This window comes from Pararge aegeria, chromosome 1 (genome assembly GCF_905163445.1).
Source record: "Pararge aegeria chromosome 1, ilParAegt1.1, whole genome shotgun sequence".
In the NCBI taxonomy this organism is placed as follows: Eukaryota; Metazoa; Arthropoda; class Insecta; order Lepidoptera; family Nymphalidae; genus Pararge; species Pararge aegeria.
The window spans coordinates 12689699-12710868 of NC_053180.1; the positions used below are offsets into that span (position 1 = coordinate 12689699).

At 37.6% G+C, this 21170-nt stretch overlaps 2 protein-coding genes across 2 annotated transcripts in view; one reads left to right on the forward strand and one right to left on the reverse strand.

Annotated features, from left to right (window-relative positions):
- Positions 1-21170, forward strand: part of LOC120634863 (nuclear factor of activated T-cells 5) — a 156337-nt gene that overhangs the window by 126356 nt on the left and 8811 nt on the right. Inside the window, exons 9-19 of the mRNA XM_039906072.1 lie at positions 584-690; positions 1012-1101; positions 2220-2319; positions 2968-3060; positions 3635-3732; positions 4681-4792; positions 4898-5049; positions 18167-18284; positions 19366-19557; positions 20480-20586; positions 20874-20973. Of these exons, the coding sequence (XP_039762006.1) occupies positions 584-690; positions 1012-1101; positions 2220-2319; positions 2968-3060; positions 3635-3732; positions 4681-4792; positions 4898-5049; positions 18167-18284; positions 19366-19557; positions 20480-20586; positions 20874-20973 (1269 nt within the window). The remainder of the gene's footprint in view (positions 1-583; positions 691-1011; positions 1102-2219; positions 2320-2967; positions 3061-3634; positions 3733-4680; positions 4793-4897; positions 5050-18166; positions 18285-19365; positions 19558-20479; positions 20587-20873; positions 20974-21170) is intronic.
- Positions 5475-15292, reverse strand: LOC120637239. Its single transcript, XM_039909005.1, has 5 exons — positions 15183-15292; positions 13355-13387; positions 7023-7212; positions 6568-6707; positions 5475-5964 (listed from the first exon to the last, which is right to left on the reverse strand). The coding sequence occupies exons 1-5, from the start codon at positions 15221-15223 to the stop codon at positions 5883-5885; spliced, it is 486 nt and encodes a 161-aa protein (XP_039764939.1). The 5' UTR covers positions 15224-15292; the 3' UTR covers positions 5475-5882.

The window sequence follows — 21170 nt, forward strand, 5'->3', positions numbered from 1 at the left end:
AGAGCAATTCGACAGAAGAATAAGAACTAACTGGATTCGGCGAAAAGGATCGATTTTATAGGCCCATATAGCTAATGGACAATTTATTATTAATATAAATTCGGAAATAGCAAGTCAGCAATATCCGGTCAGCAGCTAGGGTCGTAATATTTGTATTATACAACGTGTAACTGAATTATGAAATAATGTTGAAGGTTGCATAAGTATATCTCATAAGGAATCACCCTGTAAAAATATTTAATCAAACATAGCATATTTATTTTTCCATGTAAACTACTTCAAAACATTCTAAGTTACTTATGACAACCCTATTGAAGATAAAAGACTGACACGTGAATAGTACCTACGCTACGCGACGCATATCTAATAAAGTGGCAGGAGTCACTTGATTTTACTTAGGCATGTGTTGTTAGGGCTGTATCCGTTTTCTTTCAGTAAAAACTACTGTCTCTGAGACTTACTTGTTTCGATATCACAGATAACTCTCAGAGACAGTAAATAACGTACCTCTAAAGCCTCTGAAGTATTATTTTGGTTTTCATTTACACGTTGTAAGTAGAACTATATTCATATGATAAAACAGGTGTATCGGGATCTACAGTAAGCTGTTCCACACCTATATCGAGTGCCTCCTCCAGTCTCACCCCAGCGCCTGCGGCTGTACCGGACTCCCTTCGCGGACTTTCACAGGTGCACATGAATAATAAAAACATGTTAACGTGGTTCTATATAAACAAAAATAACCTGTGTACTAAAATAAAACTAAATCAAATCTAAAACATCTTCGAAACCACCGCGGCGAGCGCAATTTGGTTTTTGATTTACTAAAAAAAAAAGTACCGAGAAAAGCTAAACCAAGCAAAGCTAAACTGAGCTATATATGTGGAGATTACATCAAGGACAGTGCCGTGGTCGAACCGAAGACACACTTTCGCATTATAAGTTTCAGTTTTGAACTTGAGTTTTTTTTTTTTTTGTTTTAGTATTTTTATTTTTTTATTGCTCCTTCAGTCCGGTATTCGGCTGGCCAGCGTTTGCAGTGCGGACTCTGGGTTCCGTTCCCAAGATGCGCTCCAAAGACCGTCGCTCTACGTTGACAATGTAATTTTGGTTTTTGTTATTATTATTTTATTGTTTTTTTATAATTTATATATATTTTTTTTTTAATAAATATCCAACGTTATTTTTAAAAGATAGCCTAACGACTTGCTCCATCGTGGGTCAGAGGTAGAGCCTTCGGTAAACTCCATTCATTCATTCATTTGGTTTGCGCGCTTTGAAAACGGCCGCGGGCTCATGTCGAAAGGCGAGCGTTATCTACTTCAAAGACTCGGCATGTACTTGTTAGCCGCAGTGTACATTGGTGCGTTCAATCGACTAATTTTGTCATTCAATTTCCCGTTGTTTCATTATTGTAATTAATGCATTTTTATATTATCAATGGATCCTTTATTGTGTACCTATGGACCTATACTTCTATACATGTTTTTCAATAAAATACCAGTAAGTTATCCATAGATGTTTACATAAAAAAAACTCGATAGTTGAAATAATAAATATTTAATATTTCATATAGATACTCTACTTGTTTCTACTCTGTAATATAAAATCGGCAACAGCGCACGAACCGCGACTCTATCGTGCGGTCACTGACCCGACTGACTACGTGATCTTGTACATAGTGTAATGCCACTTTACAAACATGATGTTTTTTTTTGCACATAATAAATTAATACTTACTGAATTTTAAATAGTCGTAAAACAAGAGTTGTTACTTGTTAGTTTTAATGATTGAAACTACAAGGCGTTAGAGCTTTCTGGTATTTTTTATTTAACCCTGTACAATCACACCTTACAGTAGAGGAAGGCTGAGAGCAATCTCTATTATAGGTACAAGCTTCTTCTTTATATTTTTTTTAACCTTAATATTTGATTTTAGTTAAATGTACAAAAAACATTAAAAAAATTACAGTTACGCTCTTAATAATCAAATCCTATTGCCATCTAGCTAGACCCGGCCATGCTTCGCTGTGACTCAGTATTTTATTTAGTATTTCCAATCCTGTTCCCGGAACTTAAGGATGAAAAGTATATTATGAATATTCATATAGAATAAATACTCTTATATAAAACTTTCATACATATTTCTTGTCAATCTATCTACCTTTTGTGTCTACAAACCTGAATGTTTATTAGTAAAGATGAGTTTTCTTTCGCAGGGTTCAGACAATCAGAGCGTAAGTAGTGAATGCGTCACTCCCTCCAAGGCGACAGACGAAGACAACATCGATGATTCCAACGATATTATGGCCAACGCTGGTGCGTATTTGATGATTTAAAGCAACTTTTAAAATCCTATTTTATTACCAACTTCAAACGGGATTTTTTTTATTGCGTGTTTTTTGGCCGATTTACAAAATCTTTTGTCTGAAATGGTGCCAGATCTGATGAAGAGTATCGGAGGCTGAGAATGGAAGTCGTCATAAATGACAGCAAATCAACTGCGATTACTGCTATTGCATAATGAATTTTATACGCAATCACATAACATAACGTCTATACACATGAAAGGGTTACGCAGATACACCCACATTTTTCATCAATGCTAAAAAAAAAACAATATTCATTTATTTCAATTAGGCCTAATATAAACGTCAAGTCTGTCTGTTTCTAGTGACTCTACCACCGGTTCGGAAGGCAGATTCTACTGAGAAGAAGCCGTCAAGAAACTCAGCAGTTGCTCTTTTCCATCATCAACAATTTACATTTAACATTTTAACATTTATGCTAGTAGTACAAAGTAACATATTTTTTTGAGACTCCAAGTTTGTTGTTTATTCAATTTATTAACTTTTTAGTTTATGAAGTCGTTTTATTAGGAGACCCGAGTAAACCTAGTAGTAAAGGGTCGATGGCTCTGTGACTTCTTAAATCTTATGGTGTTCTAGATATCTGATCCTTTTTCAGCTTCTGCGACATGGCCTGATCTGAAAGACACCGCGCAGTTCGAAAGGGCGGCTTCTGCCATAATGGGTGGACGACCACATACTATTTCGGGAGGTAAGAACATTTTTGAGCAAATAGGTAGTCGGTTCGTTATATCCCGATAAATCTACTACTCAGTGTTTACTAATATTGTCATTCCAATTTGATAAACATTGTGAAGAAACGGGCATGCGTGAGAGTTCATTGATTTGTACTCTTTATTTGTACTCAACAAGAAGTAAAGAAAACAATACAGACACTTCAAGTAGTAGGATACAAAAGTCGGCCTTATCGCTAAGTAGCGATCTCTACCAGGCAACCTTAGGATTAGGAAAACTAGAGAGAAAACTGAAAAGGTGGGACATACACTGACAGTTCCCCAAAATGTCTTAAAAGGCCATTTTATTATTTCAAGGTGCGGATTTGTCCTTTTCTTTCTGAGGTGAGGTGACCCGTTCCCAGTTGTGGGCATCATGCAAAATCACCATCATGATGATGGTGATTTTACATGATTGTTCAGGCACCCGACTCTCCGGGAGATGGCCAACCTTTCCCATTCTGAGAGGAGACTCCTGTCCTCTAGTGGGTTGTCTACAATATGAAATTATAAGGTTGATAATCTTGATGATGAATGTGTATAATATTTCAGCATCAGAGCGCGGGCATCCTCGACCAGCGCTCAGCGTTCACACGTTTACAGAGAACACGAGTCGCGAGGCTATTTATGCTAGACCACCTTTACCTACAGTAAGTATTATAATGACGGCCGATTGGCGCAGTGAGTTGGGCTTGCTTTCTGAGTCCAAGGCCGTGGGTTCGATTCCCACAACTGGACAATATTTGTGTGATGAACATGAATGTTTTCAGTGTCTGGGTGTTTATCTATATATTATAAGTATTTATGTATATTATTCATAAAAAATATTGATCAGTTATCTTAGTACCCATAACACAAGCTACGCTTACTTTGGGACTAGATGGCGATGTGTGTATTGTCGTAGTATATATACATATATTTCACATTACAGTTCTTTATTATACAAAAATGCGGTATACTATGGATAAGGTTTCTATGGAACAAGTATGGCAGGCGCGCGTAGTTTAATAAGAAGATTATTACATTTTAGAGATTTAAAAGGAAGAAACAAACAAAATTTTCCAATCTGGGAGCTTTGAAAGATTATTATCTAATTGATAATTGGCGAATTTGCTACTTTCATGATTTATCTACCTTCTTGCGAAGATAACTGCTTCTGAAATATGGAATACCCTTGTCTTATACTTTAAAGACCGGAGAAACAATGTATTTAATTTTGGACAGCTTAATCCAAGAAAGTTGTTATAACAAACCCCTAAACTATTGTTTCGTTTTTGGTGTCAACTTATTTTTGTAAATGTGCTTTTTCTTAAAATATGTCAAAATAAAACTGCTGACACACACTGAATTTTCTCCCCTCCCAAATCTGACATCTGTCATGACATATGTCATGTGTAAATGCTACCTGTATTATTACATATAAAACGTTATGTTATAGTCCAAATCGCCACCCTCGTAAATTCACTCGCAGTGTAACAAAATAAATTATATTAAATACATTCCTCTCGCTCTGAGAGCACGCTGTGCGACTTATCAAGAGCCAATTTGCCAATTTTGAATGTATGAATTTGATGATGATCTTGTTTGTGTTTTAACAGAGATGCTCGTCACTGGAGCGACCTATAGTACCTGCTAAAACCAACGCTAATACAGTGCACGCAGAGTTCAAACCCGCCAAACCGTCCTCCTTGCCGCCACACCTTGCTAAAGGTGAGTATATAAAACTGAATTATGAAAAGTCGTGGTACAAGAGTTGTTAGTTTTAATAATAGGAACTGCAAGGCCTGCAACTGTATGCATTTTTTTTTTTAACAGAAATGCCTCAAGCTGTCTACGTTAACATGTCAGAGCTCGCAACATTAGCTGCTTCCAGGGCTCAACAGCAACAGCAACAACAGCAGCAGCAGCAGCAGCAGCAACAGCAACAGCAGCAGCAGCATAATACTGAATATCCGCAACAGGAAAAGGTACGTAACAAAACAGAAATATTAAAAATTTAAAACATTGCGATATGACTGAAACGTACCTACTGTTTTTTCGTTCCGCCATTTTTGAGACATATCTAGATTATAAAAAAGGTCTTGGATGAGCTACTAATAATATCACAAATAAAATCCAGATTTTTTTGAATATAAGTTTTATTTTGAGCAGATATAATTTTTAACAAAAAAAAAACCTACTTTTGTAATGAGTACCACCAAAAAAGCCAGCAAATAATATTTTCTAATAATATTTTGAAGTCGGTGCCATGTAAAATGTTTGTATTTTATTTTATACTCGGCATGGAGACAATGGGACTATCTAGGTGTACATATCGTTTCAATCGTAAGAAGATTTTTCCAAATCAGAGTGTCATGTTCTGAGGTAACAAACATAAAAAAATACGTCTCCCTTCTTTTTTCAAGTCGTTTAATATATGTTTTACCATACCCCGAAATATTGTGAAGTTAAAACAACGCAGTTCTTACCTCCACTTGCTTGAATTAACCCTGATTGATGATTCATTAGATGCTTTTTAAACTTAAAGAATAGCTTTGGGTTATAGATTATCATAACAATATTTGTAAACTTTCTATTATTAAGATTTGAAAATATATAATATCTCTAATATTTGAAAAAATACAAGCTTCGCTAATGCATTTAATGATAGCAAAAACTCTTTTTTAAACTTATTTAATTCCTTGCAATATGATTTACTAAGCAAATACAACTTATCATAAATGATAACTATAATCTCGTTTAGGCCACATACACATTTCAGAAAAACCACAGCCATTCACTCTGAAAATAGCATTAAAACTTAGTTCTTTGTATCAAAAATTCTCATGCTTGTCTTCTTGTCTATATAATACGTTGGTTTTTCACGCCTGTGCTTCGTAGATCTAAAAGATTAAAACATTATTTATCTGAAAGATTTAAATACATTTCTTTAAATAAATGAGGCCCTAAAAAAAGTAACGGGTATAATGTCGTAATAATAAAATAAATAATAAGTAAATTATGTCTTGCCAAAAAATAGCGCCGCTTAGATCGTTCAGGGGCGGTCAGAAAATTTTTAAACAATGGTGAAGTTGTGTTTGCGTAATAAAAGTTAGGAAGGGCTGTTTGCTCAGGAGAGCAAGAATATATACTTATATCATAAGTGCATTTGAAAGCCCAATTCTTGAGGAAGGATGTGTATTTAACACGCACACATCACGCTCCTACCCTAAAGCGGTTGTAGCCGTGTGTTGAGTTAGGAGTACATTTTGTAGGCTACCGAAAGAAAGTTTGTATGAGAAACTTATAATAAATTTTACGCATACAAAGTCGTGAGAGGTCTCTAGAAGAACATACAAATTATTTCTTATAAAATTAACTGTGTAAATAAGTGCTAAATATTTGGAGAGTCTTGCCTCTGTCTGCCTTGTCTTAATGAATGTTAAAAGATTTGTTATATGTGTGTAAGTTAAGAGGAAATGGATGAATGAATGATTTATACTCACAGTTTATCCCAACGAAACTTAGCTGCCAGCGTCTCAGAAATTTGCCCTTCTTTTAGTTGTTTCTTGACTACTCTCTCTACCAAACGTAGTGAAGAGAATACGTTCTGTACGCTAGACGGTTGACGGTTACGGGATGTAGTCTGAAAATTTCAAACCTTATAACTATATTACAGTAAATAAAAGGCATATCATAATTTCATCGGTGCTACGAGAATCGTGACTTAATTGCCAAATAACTCAGGCCAGGTTGCTGGAGAGATGCGGATTCAAATTCAGCCAGTTCCGAAATGTTTATATACACTTTAAATTTATAAATGTATTATATAAAAAAAGAATGTTAGTTCTAACTATAGTACTAAAACCACTATAAAAATTAATATAAAATCGCTCTTCTTTTTCAACCCTTTTCCTTGTTGGCGAAGAAAAAGATTTATTCTGATTTGAAACATTCTTACCATAATCTCAACAGCATCGAACAATTTGCTCAATTCCTTTTTCTCTCGTTCATTTAAAGTCCGATCTTGCCAATCAAAAACGCCGCTTTCCTTTAACTTCCGCTTGATATTATCCAGCGTTATCGGTAGGCTTTGATCGTGGATTTCGCCCGATTTGTATGCAGCCTTCGCATCTCTGATCTCGTTGGGACTAAACATTTTAAGAAATGATTAGCCTACTGCCCGCGTTCTTCGTCCGCGTTTATAATGATTTTTACATATGCCTTGGGAACCATTAGTTTAACTGGGATAAAAAGTATCCTCTGGTACTCTTCGTCCTTTCATGTGCCAAAAATCAAGTAGATTTTGGGCTTTGTTGGGGCACGAAGGAAGGAGAAACCAAGAGACATTTATAATATTAGTTAGAATTAGGTGATGCTTGAAGCCCGGAGTAAAGCCATGGCACTGTCAACAAACGTGCTTTGGAGAGTAAGATTAACCGTCCGACTCGATTATTATCTCTAATTTAAAATTTCTTACTAGCAAAACCCGATGCTTAACAAATTCGGCCTGATTTGGGATTAGAACCCAGCTTTAACCGAACATGCCAAAACTATAAGGTTACGAGACAAATAAGTTTAAAAAAAAATAAGTAAAGCAATTTCCCTTTCTTGAAATCCTAACTTATAAGCTTATAGTTTTCAGGCGTGGCTAGTTACCATCCTACCGACAAATAATACGATACAACAAAAAAAAAATGATTAGGGAAATTGGTTCACTATTTCCCTAACAATTTATCCTGCTAATAAGTAGTCACAGTCAAAGAGTAGGTATTGACTAAAAAATAGTTATATATGCTACTGTTAATCCTTGACCGTTATTTGAAACTTTTGGTTGAAGAGGGCACTACTGTTTTCTGCTTTATCTATGTATAATCTGTCCCAATTTATTGACCTCTCGCTCGCACATCTCCCATCTCACCTGGCAGCTCAGCGGTTTGAACCGCGTAAACTTCTATCATTGGCGTCTTGTTTTCTGCGACGCACAGTCGAGTCGTGCTTGAAGGGGTACCTACGTACTTGCTATATTTTATTGCAACTTTGTACATTCAACTCCTTACAATACACGACGTTCTTTGTGAGGGAACCTATCACGTGAGTAATTTACTTATCTACTTTCATGCTGATAATATTTAAACGGTATTACCGTTCGATATAGTTTTATCATTTGGGTTATGTAGATTTGAACAAGAGCTTGCGTGTTCGAATTTCAATCTACCCTCTATTTTTTTTTCCGATTTTATAATTGTGTGTGTTATTTGCTGATTTGAGTTTATTCTATTGTCCCAGATAACTTTATTGCGTGTTAATTGGTTAGAAATGAGTGATAAAGAAGGTGAATTATTTAGCGATAATATTTCGACGAATACCATCAGCGGCGGGTTACGTACCGATAAGCAATCTAAAAGACGGCGTAGCTCTTCTAGTAGTAGCTCCTCGAGCTCCTCAAGTGCTCAGAGTACTTCTTCATCAGCTAGCTCAAATTCTCGAAAGCATAAAAAAGGCAATAAACGTAAAAAGAGGGGCGGCAAACGTAATCGTCATCGTCAACGTGACCGCCGTCTCTTAAACAAGTTGACACAGGAAGTTCAGAAACTTCGAGAACAAACAAATTTAAATTTTTTGAATTCGGATTTAGTTGATGGCAATATTAGCGGGGAACTTTACATCGATGGCAGTGAGCACGAATCCATTAATAAGCAATCGGAAGTACTTACGGAGCCGAACTTCGTATTTGAAATCGAAACGAAGCTCAAGGAACCCTCAGTTCCCAAAGCTCCTCAGAATTATTTAGCGACATTAAAAGAGATTCAACATTTTGAACGTAGTGAGTGGTGTGAAGTTCGATACGCGGAGACTCAGAAGTTATATAATCACACTCCTGGTTTTGTCGAGCTAGAGGCCAATGACGAGATTAAAGCCTATGATTCATTACGGCATCTAGCCCATTCCGATAAAGCATACGCTGGCTTAACGTTTTGTGTTCTGAAACAACGCGAAGTTTTACAAACTACCCTCCGTAAACTCTTACAATGGGCCCGTGACTCTGAAGTTACTTATGAAGGGCTAAGTGAGAAAATAAACGAACACTTTTTAAATGGTGAGTTTTATAAGACTTCATCGGAACTGCTACAACTAGTTTGTGGCCATCGGGCGGAAGTTGTTCAGATGAGGAGAGACGGTATAACAAATTGTCTACGGGATCCTTTAACTAAGGTTGCCGTAAAGAAAGTACCCCCCTCCTGCCGCCATTTGTTTGAAGCTGAATCACTGACCAAGGTACTTGAAAAAGCTGGTGGCGTCCGGAAAGCTTTCCTGCCCTTGAACAGACATGGTTTAAATGCTCCCGCTTCGCAAGCTGGACCGAGCAAGCCTGTACACCATCCCTCGCAGGGGCAGGTGAATCAAAATGTACCTTCTCATGGATGTTGCGCTTCCGGGCGCATTTCCCATACAAACCAACCCTCGCAGGGTTGTTTTCATTCTCATCCCTCGCAGGGACAGAGATATAATAACTATAATGACAAACGTCATACATTTTCGAATAGCCACAGAGGTTCCTTTCGTCAAAGAGGGGGCCGTCAAGGGAGCAAGACTCTGGACAGTAACAAAGGACAATTTAACAATCCGAAACGTCATTCAACCTCCTCGGAGAACAACTCTAGAGGAAGAAAACGTAAGTTTTGACAATCAGACATTCAGGGCGGGTCAACTACTTCTATACCGCCGTCGGTGGGCTCAACTGGGGACTCCGATCTTCATTCAGAAAATATTACAAGGGTATCGCATACCATTTTTCCAAAAAACCCCTCTGGTATTGCCAGATCTAGCGGGCAAGCGGTTCTGTACTCGGACATCAGATCAAATGACAACCGTTGTAAACCAAATGATAAATCACGGTGTTTTAGAAGTAGTCGACCATGCACCAAGTTTTATTTCGAACATGTTCTTGGTTCCAAAGAGCGACGGATCTCACCGACCCATTTTCAACCTGTCGGCTCTCAACGATTACGTAATAACAGACAAATTCCGACTAATAAACGTTTACCGTGTTCCCGATTTTCTACAGTCCAAGGATTGGATGTGCAAAATAGATTTGTCACATTTCCATTTACCGATAAGTGCGTCCCACAGGCGATTTCTTCGACTAGTTTACAGGGGCGAATTGTTACAAATGTCATGCCTACCCTTTGGTCTCAGCACGGCACCAAAGGTGTTCGCTTCCCTGACAAATTAGCTCAAACTCTGAGAGAGCAAGGGATACGTATTATCGTTTATTTGGACGACTTTCTCCTGGCCCATCAGAGTCCACAAGTCCTACAGTCTCAAGTACAAATTGTTTTAGAGAGGCTTCGTTACCTCGGTTGGCAAGTAAACCTAGGCAAGTCAAAGCCTAAGCAAAAGCTCATCTTCCTAGGAGTACAATGGGATACTCGGAAGAACGAAAAATCTTTACCATCAGAAAAAGGTCTCAGTCTCTGTCTAAAGATCACAAATATTCTGAGCAAGGGCTTTGTTACACTAAAAGAACTGCGAAGTTCAGTCGGCTTTCTGAATTTCGCGAGTTTTGTAGTCCCCAAAGGGAGACTACACTATCGAGGCCTTCTCGACCTTCTCAATGTAGCATCCAAAAAGACCACAAGCAGCCGGAATCCGCTTTCAAAGGAGGCATTGAAAAACCTTACCTGGTGGCTCCAAAACCACTGTTTACCGAGTTGTGTTCATTTACCAGCCCCAAATCATTTTCTGGTGACAGACGCATCCGACCTGGCCTGGGGAGCACAATTGGACAGTCGAGCGTTTTCAGGACAGTGGACCGATCAGGAACAGGACTTGCATTGCAATCAGAAAGAACTTCTTGCTGTATTGAAGGTTTTGCAAGTTCAACATCGGTTTCTGAATCGATCCACAGTTCTGTGGCAAAGCGACAACCGAACAGCGGTTTCCTACATTCGGAACGAAGGTGGCACGAAATCTACAGCTCTCATGAAAATTACATTCAAAATTTTTCACTTGTTAGAGCTTCATCAGATCCATCTCTCTGCTTATCACATACCGGGAAAGTACAACAGCCACGCAGATCATCTATCTCGTTACCGATCACCCCCAGAGTGGCACCTTGCACAGAAATAATTTTCAGAAAATTTGGAATTCCTGTTATAGATCTGTTTGCCTCGAAAAATGCACATGTAGTGGCCAATTATGTCTCCTTAGATCAACACGACAGTCAAGCAATGTTCCACAATGCTTTTTCCCACCAATGGAGTTACCAGCTAGCTTGGGTTTTTCCTCCACCTTACTTGATACCCAGGGTGCTAGCACATCTCAATCAAGCACAAGGGACATTTCTTTTGGTTGTTCCTTGGTGGAAGCGGGTGTTTTGGAGATCAGACCTCAAATCCAGGGCGTTGGCAGCGCCATTCACGATACGTCGTCTGGATCGGTACCTGATAGACAAATCGACAGGCCTACCACCTCCCAACGTACGAGAAATGACATTAGAAGTATGGAATTGTGGGGCTGGTCGGAAGATCTAACTGGCTGGGATGATTCTCAATTAGAACTATTATTGTCATCCTGGCGTCCGTCCACACGTAAGACTTACAAAGCAGCATGGAATAGATGGCTTGCTTGGAAAAAAAAAAACTTGTTCAGTCAATCCATTTAGCCCTAGCGGTTCTAATGTAGCAAAGTTCTTAGCAGACTTACATTTAAAAGAAAAATTATCATACAACACTATTTTATTGCATAAATCTGTTGTATCCACGTTATGCAATACGGAACTATCCGGTCATTTAATCTCACACGTCCTAGTTAAGCATGTTTTAAAATCAATATCATTGCAGAAACCTGTGAATCATAAGAAATTTGTTTGGAATATTGATATTCTCGTTTCCTATTTAGAAAGATATAATATTGATGAAAACAACTTTTTTCAAACATCTAGACATTGCGCGGTCTTGCTGTTGTTATGTTCAGGTCGTCGTGTACATGACCTAACTTTGCTGGCCGTAGATGATAATCATTTTGAAAAGAAAAGCGACTATCTCATTTTATGGCCGAATTTCGGTTCTAAAACTGATAATTGTGATTACAGACAGTCGGGGTGGAAATTACTAAGAAGCCCTAGAGGAAAGAAAGTTGACCCGGTTTTTTGGGTAAGCCACTGTAAGGAGCTCCTTCACGACAGGCGTGAAGCAGCAAAGTGTTCTAACTTATTTGTACATTTAAGAGGTCAACCTAAAGCTGCATCTAGGACAGTGATTGCTGGATCGGTAAGGACATTATTAGCTGAAGCTGGAATCATCGCGTCCCCGGGTAGTATTCGATCAGCGGTAGCTTCAAAGAACTGGGCTGACAACGTTCCTATAGACGACATCCTATCGCGAGGAAATTGGAGATCTGAAAATACTTTCAGACATTTTTATAGACGGGAAATTATCAAAGTCCCTGCGCATTATGGTATTACTAACTCTTTTGTTCCATATCATTAATTATTTTTCAAATGTATTTGATTGCATAAGTTTTGCTACTTGCCTATATACCTACTAATCTTAAGTAGTAAGGTAAATTATTTTCAAGTTGGAGTAACAAGTGAATACCTTTTTGTGTATTTTAATTTTTAATAAATATTTTTCTCATACAATCTAAACCCCTTTTAATAGCTAAGGTCCTCTTGGATCTACGTAAAGCTGTCGTATGAGTACCTACCTACTTTAATCTGTATTTACACATTCTTTTAAGTATAGGTAAAAAAGTCACATTGGCGTCCATCTCCACCAGGCGATAACAAACACGTCTTCAACCAAAAGTTTCAAGGATTAATAGCAGCGTTTTACCTGAAAAATAAAACGCTTATTAATACTTACCTTATTTGAAACTTTCCATTTTATTTCTGCCTGGGTGGGTTTTCGACTCAATGATAGAAGTTTACGCGGTTCAAACCGCTGAGCTGCCAGGTGAGATGGGCGATGTGCGAGCGAGAGGTCAATAAATTGGGACAGATTATACATAGATAAAGCAGAAAACAGTAGTGCCCTCTTCAACCAAAAGTTTCAAATAAGGTAAGTATTAATAAGCGTTTTATTTTTCAGGTAAAACGCTGCTATTATGACCAGAGCTTAATTTGTTAATATAAAATATACATCAATTTATTAATAAAATTATATTTTTAAAAAGCTCGTCAAGCTTCGTGTTTAAATAATAAAATAGCACAAAAGGAAAAATGCTACTCATTACTTTGCGGTGGCATTCTTAACTATAATAGGTTTAACCATTCATTCGATTACTCACCATCCTGAACCAATAAAAACGTTTACAGCGAATCTGAAACAAAACAAATCGATTTTCATGCTTAAATAATGAAATGTTAATAATGCTTGTATGGTAAGTCTGATGACATGTCAATTGAGTGTTAGCTTACAGCAAGATGCCTGTCTAAGCATGTCGAATGAACGCAAATAATATAGTTCTCAGAAATATACCCAATTCGTTTGCTTCGGTTGTATGGAGTTTAAAATAATAATATAAATCGTGTATGGTTTTCCAACATAATTGATTTAATGATTTAATTCGAGAACATACATTTTATCGGCGGCAAACAAATCAATTGTACCTAAATCATCGTGAGTGTTATACAAGCTGTTACACACGACTTTGTCCCCAGTTCCTGTGCTAATAAGTCTCATGGCCATCTTCAGAGTGCAAGCTCACTTCATGCAAAAGTTCATCAAGATCGGTTTACTTCATATGTTGAACTTGGGCAGTGGTGTGCACAGGGTATGCATAAATCAGGTACATGGCATAAAATCAAAAAAAATCCCCTCCAATACGAGTTAAATAAAATAATTTGGTTAGGCAGTGCTTAAGCGCACGTATGGAGTGCACGCCACTGAGCATAGGTGTTAAAGGTTATATTTTTTGTTTCCGCACTAATAGTTTTAATTCGGGCGCTTTTCCGGGATAAAAAAATAATATGTGCGTTACTAGGATGCAATCTACGAGTCTTGCATAAACAACAAACAAACAAACATACAGATAAACCTTTAAGTTAAATATACTAGTATGGTCACATATTAGTCCGACCTTCATGATATTCCTAGAAAGGAAAATTTTAAGTAATAAATTAATGTATAAGCATTAAACAGGTACTTAAACGAAAGTCCACAAAAGTGAAACTTAGGCGTAATTAATAAAACGACTAATACACTAACTATGAGTTTAATTAATTTCAGAACGTATAAAAGGTAAGAAATATATTATAGTAGTTAGTTAAGAGAGCTGAGACAGATAAAAACGCAAGTATCTTGATCTGGATCACGAGGTCACCGCCGTGTGGCACGTAGAGTCCACTAAAACCATCCCTACCGTTATATCTGCAAATAGTTTAATCCCAGTTAGCCTAGCCCACCATCGGAGGTATTTCAGTCTGAATTTCCGAATTCCGTGGTAGTTTGCTTGAAACCAAAATGCAGAAAGCGGTGTTTCTGGACTAGGCTAGGATAGCACGTGGAGCTATCAACCTGTCGCTCTGACCCCGGCCGTCTGGTCTCCCGTGCCGGGGTGTAATCCTCCACCCGGTACAAATATGTATTTATGTAATATAATAAATATACTACAACAACACACACACCACCATATAGTCCCAAAGTAAGCGTAGCTTGTGTTATGGGTACTAAGATAACTGATGAATATTTTTATGAATAATATACATATAAATACCCAGACACTGAAAAACATTCATGTTAATCACAGAAACATTTTCCAGTTGTGGGAATCGAACCCACAGCCTTGGACTCAGTAAGCAAGGTCGCTGCCACTGCGCCAATCGGCCGTCGTAATGTATATTAAAGTGTATTAATTATTAATCTCCGTCTATCCAAGTGAGCATATTAATGTTCTTTTGGTTCACTATTTTTATTTCAATCTTGTACATGTGCGTGAAAGTACATTTCAATAATAATACTACGTATTTATTTCCTGAGTTTAATATTAAAAAAGTATTAAACGTCTTAAAAAACACTGCACGATAGACGACTTACTTTAGATAAATATAAGATCTGTCTATCTATATTAGATAGGAGTGTTATGATGATTAAAACCATAGGTAGTGGTTACTTACAGAACGTTCACAATGGTTATAATATGTTCGATAGTTTTCATTATTTACTTGCGCTAATATCACTGCACTTACATCGATACAACGGTAACGACTGAGGGAATTCGCCTCGGATTGTAAAATTTACGGCTTTATGCTTGCCATTCAGTTATGTTGTGCTTGAGTGATTGAAATACTTTGATACTTGGTTAATTCAATATGGCACTGCCTATGCAGTTTCTTAATGGTATTTTTTAATATTAGTTGCCACATGAAATAAAAATAACTAGCTGTTGCCCGCGACTTCGTCTGCGTTTAATTTTGTTTTTTGATGTGGCATTAAATTTAATTGTAGTTCTAAAAAAAATATTCAGTATCGCTAAGCCTTAAATGAGGGGTTTGCTGCTGTCCGCTGAGGAGTTCTGTCCTCTATCTGCAACCACAGTTTGGTCAAAATTAAACACATACTATAACCTATATAGTACAAAAATAATTAATTATATCGGTTATAATTTGTCGGAGTTATGGTGTAAAATCGTCAAACACTTTCATCCCCTCTCCCAAAGGAACCGAGCTTAATGTCGGAATAAAAAGTTATTTTAAATAACACTTCCAAGAGTATGTACAAAGTTTCACGAGGATCGGTTAAGTAGTTTTTGCGTGAAAGCGTAAAAAACAAACATACATTGACATTTATAATATTAGTAGGGAGGGATTGGTTTATTTTCAAGTACTAGAAATACACTTACAAGACTGTTTGTCATTCTAGTACTTGGGAGCTAGCTACTACTATTTAAAACAATATTCTCTCTTCTCTTTCTTTCTCTTTTTGTGCCTCTCCACTACTGGAGGTTGGCCGTCAGCTCAGCGAACTTCTCGCGGTCTTGCGCCAAGCGAAACTAGAATAGAACCAAGTAGAATGACAAAACAATATTAGAGTGGTCAAATTAGTCGAACAAACTGTTCATCAGTAGTCTTTTAGCGTTTCACTGCAGGGCACATGCCTTCTTATAAGATATAGGGGTTTATGACATAGACTCGCCATTCTGTTCCATTGCGGGTAGACGGGCTTTAACTATCTCACACGTTAGTGATATTAATGTAAACACGCCGACCACTAAACCAACGATTCCTCGTCGGTATATTTCATCGCTTGTCCCTACCGCGTAATTTATATCGGTAAAAAGTACCGATGATGATCTAGAAACGTTTATGACTAAAGAATATTAACATCTACTTATATTTTGACACCCTCCTTGGCGCAGTGGTGAGGTCCTGGGTTCGATCCACGGAGGTTTCTGCCGTAGCTAGTTACCCTACCGACAAAGACTGCCATACCCCTAATCAGGTTAGCCTGTTACCATCTTAGACTGCATTATCACTTACTAGCAGATGAGATTGCAGTCAGGGGTTAACTTGTAAGGGAATAAAAAAAAGTACAGTTTAAATCGGAAACTAATTGTGTACCAGTTCTTTCGAAATTCGGTTGTTATTTTTAAATACTGATAAAGCTTTGAATAAGCCGTTAGGCCTTCGGTCTCCATTTTGGAGGACCGAGCACCTCTAATTTTTTGGGAGTTGAGTGCGTCTAAAACAATTAAATATGGCCTCATAAGAAGGCTCAGAGTCAGCTCGGAGTATCTGTGCGTGATCAAATCAGAACCAGAGTTACCGACATAGCTCAGCGTTGGTCGACATCAAGCGCCTCGCAGGGAGCCACACGTTGAACGCATGCGCCACAAAACCGTGGAATTTGGAACCTTCTACAAAAGACCTATGTCCAACAGTGGACGTCTATCGGTTGATATGATAATGAAGCAATTAAATATAGCTTGCTTTAACGTTGATCGAAAACTTTGTGAGGAAACGGTCATGCCTCAGAGTTCTTCCGAGTGTTGACAAGGCCAATCCGCACTTGGCCAGCTTGATGGACTAACCTTAACCCTTCTCATTCTGAGTGGAGACCCTGTCCTGTATTAAGCTGGTTGATAATCTATTAAAACAATATTTCAACGTTCAAGTTGATACAATTTCACTACACAGAACCAATGGTAGAAAGAGCCCATTGTTCGGACTCCACAAGGAGATTAAACATAAACGTGTATTACAAGACGTACGTACACACATTATATCAGTTCTCACAACAATCGTTGAATAGAGAATACCCATGTTATATTTATTTATTTATATAATATACACATACTCCGATTATGACCCTTCGCATTAAATTATATAATCGCCTTATTTATATTTTGTTAATTAAAGTATAATCATTAGTTGTATTTAAAACTCAGCCAATGTTACCCCTATAATGCGAATTGTAGTTGAATGTGTGACACGATTAGAATTCTGAACGTAAGAGACTGGTAGAGTGAACAACACTGTTCAGTCTTAGCTTACACTTGCCCTTGGAGTTAGGTTATAAACTGTATTTGTTATAAGATATAAACTGTTTTGTGTAATTATATTTATAAACTGTGTAAGGCGTAAACGGGCTAAGACTGAGCTTAGCAAAGTTTAAATCTGCAAAAACGACTAACGAAAAATTTTAATATCTTTCATGATAGCACCTGAACTTCCTTTCTAAAGTTTAAAGGTCATCCTAACATTTAAGTCCACTTTAGATTTTAATAGGACGAGTAGAATTTGAATAACATAGCATTTTTAAATCTTTACTTACGTTCAGAATAATGTCAGCGTGCATATTAAGTCTATAGAATCCTAATCTTTATAATAAGCTCAGAAAAGTATTTCATAAGTGAGCAAAATCTAAGACTGACTGACTGAGAAGAAATTTAGCATGCATGCAGCCTTTGACATGGAAGAGAACCGTAATTGTTCCCGTAGTAGGAGTAAAAATTAATTATTATTGGGTCTAAAGACCCAATTCTGAAGTACACGCCGACGAAGTTGCGGGCAGGAGCTAGTTGATGATAAAGATTGTTAAACGAATTGTATTTCGTTACAAAAAAAAATGGGCTTAACGCTCGTAACTTTTTCTTATACAGGTTTGTTCAGAAAGCAGTGCCAGTGAATCGTCGCTGGAATCTTCAAGTGGTTACGGAAGCCAGGGAGCTTTCGCGGGTGAAGATCATGGGCACCAGCATATGCTCCCACATGCTGATGGTATGGATATTTAGATCTTATTGTGAAAGTAATAATGAAGAATTTCCCATAGAAGTTTTGTGTTTGTATTGAACTTGGTTGCTCATTGTTTTTAATAATGCCCTTTGATTTTATGTTTTAGTAGTGTAAATATACCTTGCCGTGCATTTTCAATAAGTTCTTAAAATTTTGCCTGTCCTATTCTGCCCTCTTAACTTGAAAAATCATGTACTACAAAGAGTAATCTCAGTTATTGACTAAAATCTAAAACATCCATTAACATTATGCACACAGGAGCTAAGAATGGGTTTTTTTTTATAATAATAGGATACAATCTTATTTATTTTAACCATTCCTTTCATTTTTTTTTTAATATGCTAGATAATCAATAAATTATTTTAGTTAGAAAATAGATTTTGCATCTTAAAATTACAACATTTAAATCAGCAGGGGTCGAATATGTTCATTGAACATATATATTTAAATATTTTTTTATACTTTGCAAATCTGCTATGCATAATCGTTATATTGGAAAAATAGCTACGATTCCTAGACAGTAAAAAACGCATTTTGTTCGCTGATACCAAATATGTAGTTAATTAATTCAATTTGACAAAAAATACGACTTACCTTTTTTTCTTGTTAATAGGGCAGAATTGCTGATTTCACACCAATCAGTACGCAATACATTTTTTTTATAATTAATGATGATTCGAATGACAAAAGATTCTATACAACTACTCGTATAAGATTCGATACAACTAGATGTCCGGTGCAGTTTATATCATTTTATATTCTTTTACGCAACACATCATCTGCACGTTTCGACCTCGTATCGTATTCAAGAAATCCTCAATATACGGATTGGTGTGCGATGTGCATTATCATGTAATTCCCATATTTCCACTTTTTATTTTGTGTTAAAATAATTGCGTGGTTGGCTGGTACAAACATAAAGAAATATTTTATAGTACTCGATAGTACTCGATTCAATTTCGCAATGCGGAAAACGCACTTATGTTGTACAGTCGACTACCCAATTAGGCTCGTTCGTTTGTTTGTTTTTATGCTTTGCATGCCGTTTATTTGCGTACCACCACAGTGGAATCGGAGATCGTCACCTTGCGAAGGGACACCGAAAGCTCAGTCGCTGCAGCGAGGGAGAACTTTTCAATATCCTTGGGCAGTTTAGAGGAGGCTGTCCGGTCTTTGGATGAGGCCACTGAGTCACCAACTTTTGCTACGATAGGAAAAAAACCGGCTGTACCGAAGCGACGACCTGTTTCTATGTCAGGTAAGATATGCGAGGCTGTGTTAATGCTCACATTATCAAAATATCACTTCGCAATATATGAGCAGTGATAGATAGTGTTCAGAACTTTGGCATCCCTTTTGCGGGAGACCGAGTTCCATCCCCGGCATGCACCTTTGACTTTTTTAGTTATGTGTATCCTAAGCATTCAATTATGACTTGCTTCAACGGTGAAGGAAAAAAGGCGCGATGCGTCGTGAAGAAATTAGCATGGCTGACCGTTCTCCATCATGTTCTCAAAGGCGTGAGAAGATTCCTAAACCGCACTAGACCGACGTGGTGGACTACCGCCTAAAACCTTCGCATCTGGGTTGTAGTCGTGATGATGAATATACTCGCAACACGATACAATAAGTTCCTTAAAATTACAGACTTCATTGATATTAACAATATCATTGGCAATGCTGTACGTTCTGGAGTTCTCTACGCAATCTCCGAAGGTCTTTATCAGATCATCGCTAGATTTATACGCCACCACACTAAAGGCATGACCTAATCGGTGAACCGATTTTTTATTTTATACCACTAATGTGTCACGAACCAAGCAATGCCTGTATATCATATTTTTTATTTTCCGTACGTATTTAAGATTATTATGAAGAAAATAAACGAATTTATATTTTTTTCATCTGTCAAGTGTCAGTTTCCAAGTGTCCTAAACTTTACGATCCGAGGAATCGGTGTCGAAACTTTAACGTGCGCCTAATGTCCTTAGGCATCCCATAGTTCTTCAGTTCTTCAGTTCTTTCTTCGATTCCTAGGTTTAGTGAAAACGGGCACAAGTGGCTGAGTAATTACGCATGAAGTCATGTGCTTTACTTTTAACATACACTTTACGTTTGGTGATCCTGGACGAAACATACCTTGCGGGTTGAATTAATAATATGTATGTAACTATTTTCAGCATCGGTGTGGTCTCGACGCGGTTCGTCAAGCTCAGTGGGAAAGCCTCCGCCGCCGGTGCGACGATCTTCCTCCATCTCGAGACCTCAGCGACCTCCCTACCACCAGGTTAGAAGTTCTAATAAGAATCTTATAAGATGCTGCTCGTACTTGCTAGTAGTAGAGGTACGGTGTGAGTGCACGAAGATGTAAGAAGAGCATTTGTTTGTATGCAAAATGTGTAGAAACTACTTAACTGATAGGCGGAAGAAAGTTTTGGAATGGCTGCCACCATGTACCGAAGAAATAGACTGGATCCTTGCAAAGACGACATAAAATTAGTCGCGAACGCTCGAGAACCTTCCATGCTTTTCGAAAGATTATTTTGTACAATTGCATCAATTGTATTTTTCCAGAGTAATATGTCGGGGTCCCAAGTGAACACTAATGATACGGACCACCTGCCACCGCCGCCCGCTTTTCTTTTACAACCGGACAATGAAGCTAATAATGCAGGTAATTTTAAACTCACTTCATACCGAAAGTAGTACTATAATAGATGAGAAGTATTTGCGACACCAGGTTTAATAAAAAGCTCATCTTTGAAGAAGGACGGACTGATTCTGTAGGGAAAAAGGAAATCGACGCAACTAGCCTTACTTAATCGAAATATTTATATAACATCACTGCGTACACCGTACGCTACTTGAACA

Excerpts from the sequence above, each read along its gene's own strand:
- LOC120637239 (XM_039909005.1), bottom strand. The coding sequence starts at position 15,223 with ATGAAAACTATCGAACATATTATAACCATTGTGAACGTTCT. Across the intron at positions 6,708-7,022 it reads TCGATGCTGTTGAGATTATG|ACTACATCCCGTAACCGTCA; the intron begins GTAAGAATGTTT and ends TGAAATTTTCAG. Across the intron at positions 5,965-6,567 it reads AAGTTTCGTTGGGATAAACT|ATCTACGAAGCACAGGCGTG; the intron begins GTGAGTATAAAT and ends TTAATCTTTTAG.